This window comes from Ixodes scapularis, unplaced genomic scaffold, assembly GCF_016920785.2.
Source record: "Ixodes scapularis isolate PalLabHiFi unplaced genomic scaffold, ASM1692078v2 PGA_scaffold0__279_contigs__length_252992795, whole genome shotgun sequence".
NCBI classification, from domain to species: domain Eukaryota; kingdom Metazoa; phylum Arthropoda; class Arachnida; order Ixodida; family Ixodidae; genus Ixodes; species Ixodes scapularis.
This window is the reverse complement of record NW_024609835.1, coordinates 249,982,290-249,997,112: the sequence shown is the minus strand read 5'-3', so window position 1 is coordinate 249,997,112 and position 14,823 is coordinate 249,982,290. Positions and strand designations below refer to the sequence as shown.

The following is a 14,823-nucleotide window of genomic DNA, read 5'->3' as shown; positions in this document are numbered from 1 at the left end:
CACGCTGAAGTGGTTCACCGTGCAAGCCTGTTCTACAAAAGAAATAAAGATGTGAAAAATATTAAATCAGGCATTTTTTACTCCTTGTTGACTTTCTCCAGCACAAGATTCCAATTATCTGGCAAAAAAAAAATTGCAATTAAAGCATTACTTGAATAATCTGAAAGTAAATCGATGAACTGCCCAGTCCCGATATACGTTAGGTGAGGGCGGAGGGTGATCGGAAAGTCTCGTAAAGGTCGCTAGCCATCATCAGTAAAAGAGTATCGCTGCGGCCGATGCTGTCTCTGTCGTGGTGCGCGTCGTTTGTTGGGGTTGCAGTGTCTACTGTGTTTGAATACAAGATTATGTAGGAGCAGAGGCTCGGTAAATCACACTCTACATATTTATTTACAATATTTACACTGTCCTTTTTGACTACCTCATCGAGGGGCCCTTCGCCGTTCAAGCGCTAGATCGCTGCCGAGAGCTGCCGCTACAATTATATAGCCAGAAATTTATAGTAGTAGCCTCTTGACATCCGTGGCCCTCACCAGGAAAATTGAAGCGGGTGAACCCACACTACCGAGAAAAGCATTTAATAGCAGGAACATTGCTGCGTTGCTCGGTCACACCCGTTTATTACAGTCACGGCAGATATATTAGAAGAGTTTGTTTCACTTGTTTCAGTTGTCCTGTCAACCGTGCAGTTTGCAGAATTTAACTGGAAGAGACTCTCTCTCCTCATCGCAACGCAGTAAATTTGTTCAGACTCCAAAAAAACTTACACACACTATCGCACAGTAAAAGGGCAGAGGAACTAAATAGCATGGTAATTTCCAATACAGCGCTAACTTATCTTTATTCTAAATATGTATATTGCTGCAAAAGCTATAGAAGTTAAAAAATCATAGAAGCTGCGATTTCACAGCTTCTATGATTATGTTATCTGGGTTGGAATTTATTATTGTTTTTAATTCGCACGTTGATGAACCGATACATTCATTTTAAAAGAAACAAATATTTAACATAAATATTACAGTTCAGCTGGAGACAGGCATCAGTTGTGGTGATCCATGCTTTCCAACGTCTGCGTAGAACAGACGACGCACCCACAGAAGCGATTATATAAATTTAGGCCGCACGCTGGCAACACGATTCGATTTTCACTGAAGCACCGAACAGTACTGCATCCTTTTCCGCAAGAATTGTTTTCCCTCCGATAGTATGCGACAAAATAAACGGAAGAATCTACGCCGTCTCGCGCGCGAACGTGGAGAGCCTATGGGGCGGCCGTTCTCGTATCCCCGCTTTGATGATGATGATAGCGCGACGGTAGCGCCACCTCTAGGTCGATCTCGAGGCCAATAACAAAATGTAATTGACAAAAAAAGCCGCTTGAAGCTCTGTACTTTTTTCACCTATTACGTCCAAGCTGATTACATTTTTGTTGTGATTATATTTCTATTACGTTACTAGAGCCTCGCACACTAACTCCCGAGTGTGCGATGCAAAATTAAAATGAGATACCCAGAAACCCGTTGCAGGTGCCCTGAAGTCGCTGACGCAAATTTTGAGGAATGTATTTGGAAAAGTATTTGGAGGAGACCAAATACATTTGGTTGTATTTGTATCTTGTATTTAAATTCTTTTTTGGAAATGTAATTAAATTTGTAATTAAATACATTTTTGACGAAGTATTTTGTATTTGTATTTCAATACATATTTCCATGTATTTTGCCCATCCCTGCTCTAATATTACACATAAAATTTGAAAAGTTTATTACACAAAGATCAGTAGAGGCGAAAAGAATATTTGGCAACAAAAACAAGTGCTGCCATCTATGATCAGCGTCGCAAAACTACTCGAACGAGCCTAGCTCTTCCGTGGAATTGAGGGCTACCGAAAAAACCACTGGACGAGCTGAGCCTGTCCACGGCACTTAAGGGGTTAATGGTCTTCTGCAATCACTAACATCCCTTTGTCGACGCTTGTGTACTGTACAGAAAGATGAACAACCCTGACGACCACTTACATCTCCAAAGTGATACTGACCGGGTAGTTAACTGGTGCCACAAATGGTGAATAACCCTTAACACAGATGTAAACTTGTTTCCTTCACACGTAAACGCACAAATTCAGACTTTGCATATTCACTCAACAATTCACCCATCATCGCTGTTTTTCTGTTTATCAGTACCTCGGTGTTGAACAAACTTCTAATCTTCCTCGAGTTTCCCACATTAAAGGGGCAGTACAACGATTTTCAGACTTTGGCCAATTAACTGCGGAAATTAATCTGCGTCACCTATGGAACGAAAAACAGAAAACCGCATTTTCTTGCAAGCGCTAATTTTTATTTAAAAAAAAAAAAAAAAAAAAAGAAACAAATCTAAGGTTAAAGTGCCTCTCCACTCTCCACGTCGACTCTCGAGTGACATACTCTGGGGGTTCACATAGTTTCCCCTTGGGTCCTCTCTTCAGAGACCAGCCACTTCCTCCGCGATTATCGACTTCTAAAGGATTAGCCTCGTCGAAGGTAGCGGCGAGCGATGGAAACAAAGGTCGGTTCACCATGGGGCTGACGGCGAGTGTAGCAGCGGAGGAAGACAGGGTTTGTTGACTTCCGCGTACCCCCAGAGACGCCGTCATTTTAGTTCCCGTAGCCGCCACAGGCGGCTGGAGATCAACAAATAATTTGTTTTTTGCCTTGCGATTACGCAGCAGATTAGCAGTTTTTCGGGGAAAACTGCTCATCTGCTGCGTACGCTGAACATTGCGGACGGCACAAATGCCTCGGCGTTCAAAGACACAAAATCAAGGGTATGGGCATAACATAGCAGACGACATATGTTAATAAGCAACGAAGCTGCTGAGAGAAAGTCGAAAACATAGAAAACAAAGCAATAATAAAAATGAACAGCCCAATGGCTCTAACACAGTGTCCGCGGGAAAATAAACTGAACAAAAAAGACGAACAGAAAGGCGGCAGACCGAAGAAAAGACACAGCAGCGCATAAACCTAACAAAATGGTGAAGTAAAATTAGAAAGGCTGACTGAGTAGCAATACTGTCCTCCAAGTGCTGGCATTTGTCGTACGTAAAGGAAGTAAGCCATCAACTGAACAATTGGAAACGAGTTTCAATTTTATCCACGCAATAATGCTCTCTTACTGTCGCATTAGTGAGAAATGCCAGAGAATCTTAGAAACTCCTTTTTTTCTGGTCAATTAAGCGTATGCGTACATTCATTTTTGTAATGACCTCGGATCTTATATGTACAATCGTTTTTACGCAGCATATTGACATTGCAGATATTGTAATAAATTTTCTGCTGCCTTTTATTGTTGTAGTTCGTGACGGTGTCGGCAGGATTAAGCGCGAAACACATGCGTGTCAAGACTGTCCGATTTGGCGTGCGAACTGTCGGGAAGACGGCTGCTCCGAATCACCGCACAGGACGGTTCGCGACACATGGTTTCCGACGCGTCGTTGCGTCGCTCCGTTCAGCTCCCCCCAGTTTCGGGTATCCTTCTACCAAATGGATGGATGGATGCTAACGGCTATATTTATAACGGGCGGTAGCTCGCGCCAACTAGCCTAGAAAACTAAAATGCTTCTCTCGCCCTTCTTGGTTTTTCTTACTCTAAAACAAACAAATTATTTTTATTACATTCTATTAAAGTGGGCGTGTGTAAAGATTTTCTGTGAGGCTACTTTTCTGCTCAACATCACGCAATCGCGATGGATTGCAGCGGACCTTAGGAGCCATCCCAGTGAAGCGAGCACTGCGCACAAATCACGTGACTACGTACCGCGCGCATTGCTGTGTCTCTCCCGAAGTACACGTGACATTCACATGACATTGGAATGGCTCGTAGCGTCCCCTGCTGTCCATCATAAGGCGAAACGGAGTATATTCGGGTTTCGACGGTCTCGATCGGTCCCAGAAGGCCGGCTTGCTTTAGCGCACGAAACCAGCAGCTCGTTTTGTGCGCGCGGGAAAACTCAATGGCATCCGTTTCCTTCACAACCAAGACTGCCGTCGCGTGATGCACCGCGCACCACCACATCCGCTTCCCCGAGCCACGTAGCGCCTCCTCGCCCGATCGGTCCGAAAGTCATGTGACAACATGACCTTTGCACCATCCGTGCTGCCATTGGCTGCGGCCCTCCGAAAATCGGACAACGGTGTGGCGATATCTGGCACGTTGGTCGCACGCTGGCGCCGGACGGAGCCCTCGTCTGACGCGACGAAAACCCTCACCTCCGAACGCCGTTCCGGCAGTTCGCACGTCGGATCGGACAGTTTGGACGCGCATGTGTATCGCGCTTTATACTTTGGTCACCCTCGAGCTGACACTAGAACCTCCGCCTACAGCGCGAGCTTTCGGCCCTTGCTAACACAAGTGTGAACGCTCAGGCACGCGCCGCTGAAGCGCTGCGGAAGCCAGCTGAAGGCGGAGCTTCTAGTCACAGCTCCGCAAGACGGGTATGAGCGAGACATTCATGAAAGCGGTAATGTCAGCACCAAAGGTAAGACGTATTGATTGATTGGAAGACTAGAGCCAAGCCGTAGCTGTAGCTAAGTTCTGAGAGTTATAGATGTCTAAGTATTTCAAGAAACACCGGAAAGATAGATACCGTCTTGCATGCCTTCCATAAACTGTGACATCACAATGTTTTCCTGACTAAAAAAAGAAAAACAGAACTTTCTGCCAAGAAAACCATTTGGTGGAAAGAACACATCCTTTACCGAAGCAATGATAAATCGTTTTTAACAATCGAGGCAGGAAAAAAAAAATGCTACTATGCTTTTTCGTTGGTTCCCTCGAGCGCAGATAGGCAAAGCCAATGGATTCCGACAAGTATGTCTGCTAGCGGAGATTCCAAGCTTGCCAGGGGCCTGTGCACATGGGATTTTCCAGTATTGGTCTCCGAGGTGGTTAGAGTAAAGACCTAAAACTCGCAGAATATATTTATAGAAAAATCAAACGTCTCGACGAAAATCAACATTCTATTTGCCGCGTCTCCCCTTAAAGATGTTCCTTTCGTTCTATGATCTAGCAAGCCCATCGATGGTGGAGCAAGATGATGCAACTATTGTAATACATGAAATTCCTTAATATGCTTACTTTTGTAGTACAGTCGACTGTCATTAATTCAAACTACCATGCAGGTCCCATCCTAAGCGTCTCTATGGAAGGAAACTCCTGGTAATTCAAACTAATTTTCAGTCCTCGTTGAGTTTGAATTAACGGGATTCGACTGCAATTGCTTGTGTGTTACCATAAGCCGAGACTGGGGTGGAAGCCCGGACGGACAGGTGAGGAAAGGGAGACTGACCGTGGTCGGTGAAGTCGAAGAGCGGGGGCAGGTCCCGGCCGTTGGGCAGCCGCGTGCCGGGCTCCCGGAGCTCGTCGAAGAAGGCGTGGGCGCACGCCTGCAGGGGCCCCACCCGGGCCGAGGGGGTGTACTCGAGCAGGCGAGCCACCAGCTCTATGGCCTCGGGCGGGGTGCGGGCACGGAACACCTTCTGCCACGGGTGCGCCTTGATCTGGGGGAACTTGAACTCCGTGTAGTTGCGGTTCATCTCGCGGATCTGCTCCTTGGTCGGGGTGCCCAGCACCTTGATGATCTCCACCAGCTGGTCCACCCCGCTGTCGCCCGGGAAGATGGGCTGCCCCAGCAGCAGCTCCGCCAGCACGCAGCCGGCCGACCATACGTCTGCGAGACGGTCCCCACGCTTGGACGTTAGGGACTCTGCCTACGCCACTGTACGCTTGGCCCTTCACGGGGATTCACGACATTCAAACACATCATCGAGAATGCTCGCGAGCCACACTCGAGTTAGGAGCCATTTCAAAACGTCGATTCCGAGAGTCCGCAAAAGAAGTGCCAAAGAGAAGCACACTGCAAAGCTCCAAACAGGGTTATGGTGTTCAATGCAAAACGTATGGCTGGCACCTAACAGTTTCTGGTTCTCCTATTACGCGAGACCAAGTCTTAACCTGGCCCGCTCCAGTCCCCTTTGGAGTGAGGACACAGCCAAAGTCACCGGCAGTGTATCAAGCAGAGAAGAAAGTGCGAGAGGGCAAGGGGGGGTCCACGCTGCCCCCTGGAGTGCAGGCGGCCAACCCAAGGGACGACACTCCACTTCGCAACAGTCCGTGGGCAGGCCACGAGCCAAGCCCCGCGACCGTCCTGTTACTTTCCGAAACGTCATCGCCAGAAAACGTTCGCATTGCCCTCGTTGTAAGGCCGGACGGAGTATAACCGCATCTGTTGAGAGTTATTAAAAGCAGGGCCGTAACCAGGGGGGTTGTTAGGGGGTTCTCACCCCCCCCCCCCCCCCCCCCCCAAAATTTTTTTTTCTGGGTACGGCCCTGGTCGGTGCACTGGCAGCCAGCCGATTTTAATCTCCACCTCTGCGCACACGCAGTGGCGCCGGTCGGCTACTGGGTACCAAACCGGGACCGGTTCTCCGGTTTGCTGTAACTCTCCATTATATGCCACCGATGCACATAATTCATAGGCGAAAATAAGACAATAGACACTTTCAAAATGGCCGCCGTTGTCCCCGAAAACCTTCTCCTCCTCCTCCCCTCCCCCTCCCTCTCTCCCCCCCCCCCCCCCAAATTTTTTTCTGGGTACGGCCCTGATTAAAAGGACCATCGAACGATTCTGAAATTGAATTTCATCCACCAATCGTCATAAAAGGTGTCAAAAGAAGCACAAAAACACAAAAATAGGGAGCAAAAAAAATTCTTTGCTATAGAACTTTTAAAAGAAAACTGGACTCTTTTGTGCCTTCTTTCCTTCAAAAGCTCTCTGCCTTTTCACTGCGATGCATCCGCGGAACCGCAGCATGTCAGCCAAATCCACGTCGCCTATTGGGTAAGAGGTAACTGACCAGCACCGCAATCATAAACAATAAATAGCCGGCGAATGTTTCCTAAAAGTTTTGTTAAATATTATTCAGATCCACATTTTTTAGCATAATTAGAGATATGACGAAAATTGCCAAATTTGATAATGCTGAGAGCCAAGCACCATCTATAGTGTGGCAAACGAAGCAAGAAAAAGATCCTACTGCGCCTGCACAGTAGGTCCGACAGCGTCGCTCAGTTACTTGGTCGCGACCAGAGCCGTGTGTCGCGACGACCAATGAACAGTTTATTTTTCTACCTGTTCTACTCGCGCGTCTCGACTTCAAGCAGCAAGAAAAAAAAAAAAAACGCATCTCCACGTGGTGAATGAAGTTGATTGGGGCGAAGCTCAGGAGGTGCTTGTCTGCGTAGACGCTGAGCCGCAGTATGCCGAGCCTTTCGTTTGTTTTCTCATCCATGTCACGCTGCGGTCAAATGCTCAAATGCGTATATAACCACGTTCCATACCACACATTCTCTTTCTGACATGAATGAAAACAAACGAAAGGCTTGGCATGCTGCCGCTCAGCGTCTATGCAGAGAAGCACCACCAGAGCTTCACTCCAATAAACATCATTCACCACGTGGAGATGCGGTAGTTTCTTTTTTTGCCCTACACAAGCACAAGAGCACGTGCTCACGTGGTCGTGAGCACGAGCACCCGACGCCAGACATTGGACGGATATGGCTAGCCCCCAAGGAGCTTCGCCCCTAAAAGTAAAAAGTACTTGAAACAGACCACGACGAACAAGAATGCTGGATCCACAAACACCCGAGAAAACCTACAACGGCCACGAATCCACCGACCCCGACCAAGCGAGTTCGGCAAAATTTAGGCCTAGGAGGCACTCTGACCCAGCGCAGCGTTGCTTCGACGGTACTTGGCCAAGACCGTCTGCCCACGACTGGCAGGCGTGCTGAATGGAATATGGCCGCGTGACCCTTGTGGACCCTTCCCGTATTATAGTTTGATTGCTGACCTCAATTTTAGATTGAGAGGTGAGGTCAATCTCTTCCCCTTGTCATCTCCTTGTTTTCCGAGGCAGTGGTGACGAACACTGCCGTCGAAAAGGGACTCTCATCGATTCTATCTCCATGTTCTGTGTGATATGGAGCTCAAATAATTGCCGTATGGATTACCTTCGTAACACGGTATGTACACTTTGTTATTAGTGTGCCATTTTTATTCTGACACGACTGCACATCACTGTCAAGCTATAACAGTTCGTGGGAGCTACGTGCAATGCCGGTCCAACTTTCCTTTGCCGAGTGTCACATCAGTATCGAGTTGCAATCGTAAAAGAACGGTCCCAAAGCGCTTACCAACAGCGCGAATAAAGCCCTTCAATCAAACGTGCGCGTCCGCTCCGAGTGTGAACAGGTATTTTAGTGGCTCTTGCTGACAATGTCGTAGTTCAAATGTATCTTTTTTAACGTCAGCTCGCTCTTGCATCTCTGAGGCTGCGAAAAACGCCGCGGCAATTTATTTTCATCTACGTCGCTTTGCAAATGACTAGCGCGGGCCGTCTTTTACCAACAATGACAGTTGGGTTGGCTTCTGGAGTGTTCACCGGAGAACTCGCAGCACTTCCCAACAGGCGTATCGGCGTATGGGACTAGTCCCATGCTGTCTCTGTAGCGCAACATATCTCAATGAATTTCGCTCAGCTGCGATGTGTCCATGGCTATCGTGGCGATGAGAAGCGCCGATTCAGAAAATACGTCGGTGACATCAGCGCAGTAAAACCTACCGGCGCACCCCCAACTCGCCGCCGCTAACGCTCCCATTCTCTTACTGCTGAGAGAACTTCCGGTTCCTATGCCAGGGTACATCACGACCGTCGAAATTACGCCGCAACTTGTTTTGCGGTCAGTTGGAAAGAAAGAAAAAGTCGATATTTCATTAATTTTTTGTGTAGAAGTTAATAAACCGAGACGAAAACGAATGCCCTTTCGGCATTCAGTGAACGTTGAAGCGAACTCAGGAAAGGCTTCCAGCCGTGAAGTCGAATTTAGTCAGAATGAACCTGAATGATTTCGAGAATTATGCGGAATAACTTCGTGAGGTGATGGTGAATTCGGATGAATTCATGATGTGATGGTGAATTCGGATGAATACGTGAAGCGATGGTGAATTAGGATGAATTCATGATGTGATGGTGAATTCGGAGGAAATTAATGACGTGAGAGCAGTGATGTGATTGGCCTAAGCCATTTTGGAGCACCTTTTGGAGCAACCAAAACAGTGTTCTGGAGCAGCGAAAGTGGCTTTTGGAGCAGCCAAAACAGTGTTTCGGAGCACCAAAAGTGGCTTTTGGAGCAGATATTCCTAGAAAAATACAAATATTTGTTGTAAGTGGTGGACAAACGAAAGGCACTTTGTGCTGTGTTCTGTCGGAACTCGCTGTTTGTGTTTTTACTGCTGAGACATCCCACAAGTGTATTGTAGGCGTTGCCGAGCAATTCCGAAAAGAATGCATGCTACTGTTTTACTGGTTCCTGACGTGCCAGATTTTCATCAAAAGTAAGCAAACGTAAAACAATGGATTGCAAGCGTCCCGGCTGGTGCATCTGTCGTAGTCGTAGTATGCAAAATGTAACTGTCTAGCATACGATAAAAAAAACAGTCCAGCGGCGCGTGCTTGCCAGGCCGGAAGGCGAGAACAAACTAAACACAGAAAAAAAAGAAAAGAACCTGAGCGCATCGATGCATGACATCGCCAGCCAGGGTCAAAAAGTTCTTGGAGCACTTTGAGCAACGACTGAACTCAAGACAAACAAGCGCGCTGTGCGGGTTCAGCGTGCAGACATTACTTTCTTTGCTTTAGCTCACTTCTCTTCACCAACTTTCCTATCGTGGCAGATTTTTCACGTACCAGAGTTCTCTCGAAAGAAAGCCCACCGAGAAAAACCTAGGCAATCAATATTTCGACAAGCAGTCATTGAGTTAAAGAAGGATTTTTGTATTAGATTATGATTTAAACAAAGACAGGAATGTCGATGAATAAGTTTAGAAAGCGCCATATCTGCAGTGACATGGGGACGGCAACACCCGACGTCGCGCGACCACGGTGATTGTGGTAGTGCGAGCATTTCAGCTCACAAAGTAACTCTCGCAGCGCAAAAACGTGGTTTTGTTTCACAGCACGACAGCATTGCTGGCACCTGGCACACTAGCATCGGAGCGTCCGCACACGCCCGCGTCTATCGTTGAAAAAATTAGAAAAAAGACGTGAGACGAGATTCCCAAAACGACAAGGGCGCGAAACGCGAGACGGCGGGAAAAACCATACAAGGGGGAACCGGATGGACGATTGACGCAGGGTATCTTTGTGTCAGGAGGCCGCTTGCGCCACCTAGCTCACGCATGCCCAATTGCGGTTCTCAGTTTAGTTTTGGTTTTGAAAAATGACCGAAATCGGTCCTTTGGCGCAGGCTTGGCGCAGATTACCGATATTTTGGCAAAATGTGGCAGGATGTAGCAAGGTTAGCCCATAGGTGCAGTTTGGCGCAATTGGCGCAGCAATCACATCACTGTGATAGTGAATTCCGATGAATTCGTAATGATAGTGAGTGATTTCGTGAATTGGTGATGTGATGGTGAATGACTCCGTGAATTCGGAGGCAGCGGTGATGTTATGGGGATGAATTCTTGGCGCGGTTGAACGCCATGATGTGAAGGGGATGAATTCTCGGCGGAGTTTGAAAGCCGTGATGTGAAGGGGATGAAGTTTTGGCACGGTTGAACGCCGGGATGTGAAGGGCCGTGTGACTTTGGGAGGTCGGAGTACCTTGTGACGTGAAGGCAAATGAATTCGGAGACGTGATTTTGTTTGTGATGTGATGGTGAATGAAGGTGGTCTAAAATGCCGACCTATGCACGTGACCTCCCTTCCCTTCCTTCCCCCCTCCCTCCTCCTCCTCCCCTCCCCCCTCCCTCCTCCCCTCCCTCCCTCCCTCCCTCCCTCCCTCCCTCCCTCCCTCCCTCCCTCCCTCCCTCCCTCCCTCCCTCCCCCTCCCCTCCCCCCCCCCCCTTCCCGAAAACACGTGACGCTCAGTACCCTTCCCTCCTCCTCCTCAAGAGCTGTGCTCTAATTTGGCGTTACAGGGAGTTGTAAATGGCTTTCATTTTTCTTATTTTTTTCTTGGGGACCATCGTTGGTAATAAACGAGGAATGCTGGCACAACTTTTCCCAAACATCCTTATTCTAAAAGTCACCATTTTTTGCCAAAGCACCGATTAAGATGTTTAATTTTTAACACTTAACAGAACCTGCCTAAAGTTGGGAGATAGTCTGGTCGCGTCGGTTAATAATTGAATAGTGGACACTTTACTAAACAAATTCTTAAATGCTTTGCGAACAATGTGGCAGTACCTCAAGCATATGTTTCTAATAAATCTGCTACGCTTCGTGACAAAAACATTTTGAGACATTAGCGAGTTTTAGTATACCGTGTTTCCCGCTCCGCTAAGCCCCTCCGCTACCCGGAACTCTACAGCCAAGACCATCGGCGCGCAGGCGCAGTGGCGGTTTCTTCGTAGCGGAGGGCTAGTGGAGCGGGAAACACGGTCTACTAAAACTCCGTATTATTACCCGTAATAAAAAACAACAGAAAGTTTCTAAGCAGCTGCTTGAGAGTAACATTGTTGCTGCGCCTTTCGCTCAACGGCAACTTTATTGCTTCGTTGACACATCAAATATACGAGGAAAAACAAACATTTGGGAGAAAGCCGGGCGTTTGTCACTGCAAAAATAAAGATCACCGAATGTCCTCGGGCAAAATGGAGCACAATGGTTCTGACGCTATTTCATTTCAAAGGATCCAATTTGTTCAGCAACCACTCGTTTGGTACGTTGGTCACCAGGAATTTGTGGAAGGCGACTCTTGTCGACGTCCGAATGCCCGACTTGCACGGCAGAATGCAGCAATACACTCCCGTGACATGGCATTCGGCAGCACATAACGCAAAACAAAACCAGGCCGCCCGAGCGAGGATGAAGCGGCAACCATGAAAACTACTAAAGAAGCCAAAGAAAAAGGGTTACAGAGGAGGTCGAAAGAGGACGGCCACTCACCTATCATGGTCGTGTAGTCGGTCGCACCGAAGATGAGCTCCGGCGCCCGGTAGTAACGCGAACAGATGTAGGACACGTTGGGCTCCCCCTTGATCAGAAGCTTGGCACTGCAAGCAAGAAAAGGGCACAGGTCAGTCCTCCGCTTGGGCCCTTTTCCGCTAACCGACTGCCACTTGCGAGAAAACACGCTAGAAACTCATTCAAGCGGCTGGCACGAACCACGGGCTCAATGGCACGGGTGAACTCTTTCTGTTCGTACCACGAGATAAAGTGGTCATTTTTGAGAGATGAGCCAAACATTTTCTATTTTAGACACTACTCAGCATATTATGATTCATCCAAATGCAGCCAATAAGCTGCTCTTAAGAAGAAAAGAAAGCTTTAGACTAATGTCTGAAAAGAGCTATTTAAATGCTCAACTTTGAATTTGTGCAAAACTAAGAACAACAAGTCTAAACATGTTAAATGAGCGGTCGGCAACCTTTTTCCGCGGCGGGCACAGTCGTCACGAAGGCGCCACGGATGGGGCCGGACGGCAAATCGCAAACTGACAAAGAAGTAAAAGGAAGTCAAGAGGTACTCTGCCCAAATACCCGGACGACGCCAATGGGCAATACGCAAAGCAGCAGCACCCCTAATGGTTCAGGTGCACTCTGGGCACAGGAGACTGTCAACCTGTCGTCTGCTATCATCTCCACACTTACGCACGATGCAGTACGTCTTCTCGTCACTTCGTATCAGACACAAAGAAAACGCTGCAACGGCCAAGTCGAGTCAACGCAGACTGGCGTGCATCAAACGTCGTGACAGCTCACTGCGTGCATTTGTTTGCATTCTCGTGGACAGCCACTGAGAGTAGTACGCCAGTTTTATAACACCCTTGCTTCACCGACTGCTATTTTCAATGAGGCTAATGCAATACATGACGAACCTCCTAGTACGAGGATTCGTTCAAGCGCAAACATGCGCCTCTTGCTACGTCGCAGCGAGGTAATTGGCCACGGGAGCGAGGGTCTTATAAGAGTGGAGTAGCAGTCTCAGTGGCTGTCCACGAGGTTGCAAACAAATGTATGCAGTGAGCTGGCATGGCATTCGACATACGTCTATCTGCGTTCACTTGACTTGCACCATTGCAGTGTTTTCACTTACTCCCCCAGCTGGCAAAATCGTAATTGTTTCGTTATTTGCTGTGTCTGATATGTAGCGATGAGAAGAAAAGGGTACTTGTTGCATCGTGCTTGTGTGGAGCAATCCCCGATGAAGTGAGCAACGGCGGTGCAGAGACGAAAGCAGACGAAAGGTGCACAAACCGGCGAAACCAAAACTACCCTTGGACAGCACCCTACTCCCAGAGCGCACCTGAACTACTAAGGGTGCAGCTATTTTACGTGAAGTGGTAGGGGGCTTTCCTGCTGTCGAGCCGGGGACCGCATAAAACAGCTTTGCGGGTTGCCGACCGCTGTATCTACGATTTTTATCAATCCTAATTATACGGAGTGTTCCCCCATACACACCACCGTCCCTTCCCTAAGTTGGAGAGTCCCAGCTGATGCTGTAGGTAAAGACAAAGAACAGAAAAGAGACTGTCATTGAAGGAGAACGAGTGCTTTGCCCTCCTCGGGCCTTTGGCTGCCAAAGCTGTCCATAGACATGCGAGAGACGGCACCACGCTCCGTAGCTAACTACCAAGGTTGGCTGGCGGCTGTTTGATACAGACGCAACATCATTCATGGGCAAAATTGCTCATCACCACACCTCCAGAATGGCATCTGGGTGGTTTCATTTGAAATCGTGGTTGGGTATCGTCATAGCCCCATCTGTGCGGTGAACCTTTCATGTCTTCGGCATGGGCAAGCCATGTGTCAGCCAGCCATCTTTAAAGGGACGATGCACTAATTTAAAGTTTGAAAGAATTGTCAGTTTTCAATTTTTATTATTTATCTTACCAAAAGAAATGGACAAACCGTCTCATTCTTTTGAAATACTGTTATACCGTCGCATAATAGCGCAGAAAAGAACAAATATTTCGCGATTTGCGGCCGCGGGGTGGTGGCCATGGGAACTAAGGCGTGACGCGCAGTGGCTATAATGTAATAGGTTGGCAAGATGTGCCATTATGTACTCAATCTAATCATAAGTAAATGCGTCGAAAACCTCAAATCATCGACAAAGTTGCACTATATTCAGCTTCAGTGGCGCCATCTGCCCGAGGGGAAAAAAACTATTCCTCCCTCCCACCATCGTGCTATTAGGTCAGTCGAACTTCTTTACGGAAAAGCAAGCTCCTTGCACTCCCCTCTCCACAACACTTGATGTAGACCAACAATTTTTCTGCTACTCGGCGTAGCCTCGATCAAGGCCTAAGAAGGTAAGAGGCAACATTTCAGAGCTCATCGTGCCAGCCGCTGCACCTAGCACTCTGGTACAAAGCGGTGGAGCTTGCTGTAAGCCTGCTGGCGAGAAGCGATGAAGGTCGTGGCGAGCGGAAAAAGTGCCTCACTGTAGCCATGGCGTGGAGGCATCTGCCAGACACGACGGTCAAGTGATCTCATCGGGAGTAAAAGACCCTGGCTGTGGACTACCACAGTAGCCGCCATCCCCCTATTTTGCAAACTTTTCTCGTGACATCGCCGACATTGTCCCAGCTCTTTTGGTGAGCAACCTCATACTTCACTTTAAGCGTCGAAGAGACTGTGAGCCAATAGAAACAGACAGCGTCAGAGCGCGCCGTTGCGACATTCATGTTCTTTCATACCCAAAACGAACAAATGTTCCGTGTTTCGTAAAGTGTGTGATTGTATGTGTTGGAACCTTCAACTGTGCTTTGACCTAAGAT

General features: G+C 48.0%; 1 protein-coding gene across 1 annotated transcript in view; it reads right to left on the bottom strand.

Annotated features, from left to right (window-relative positions):
* Positions 1–14,823, bottom strand: part of LOC8033523 (glycogen synthase kinase-3 beta) — a 51,223-nt gene that overhangs the window by 13,586 nt on the left and 22,814 nt on the right. The window contains exons 6-7 of the mRNA XM_029988419.3: positions 11,988–12,094; positions 5,327–5,707 (exon numbers count right to left, since the gene is read on the bottom strand). Of these exons, the coding sequence (XP_029844279.2) occupies positions 5,327–5,707; positions 11,988–12,094 (488 nt within the window). The remainder of the gene's footprint in view (positions 1–5,326; positions 5,708–11,987; positions 12,095–14,823) is intronic.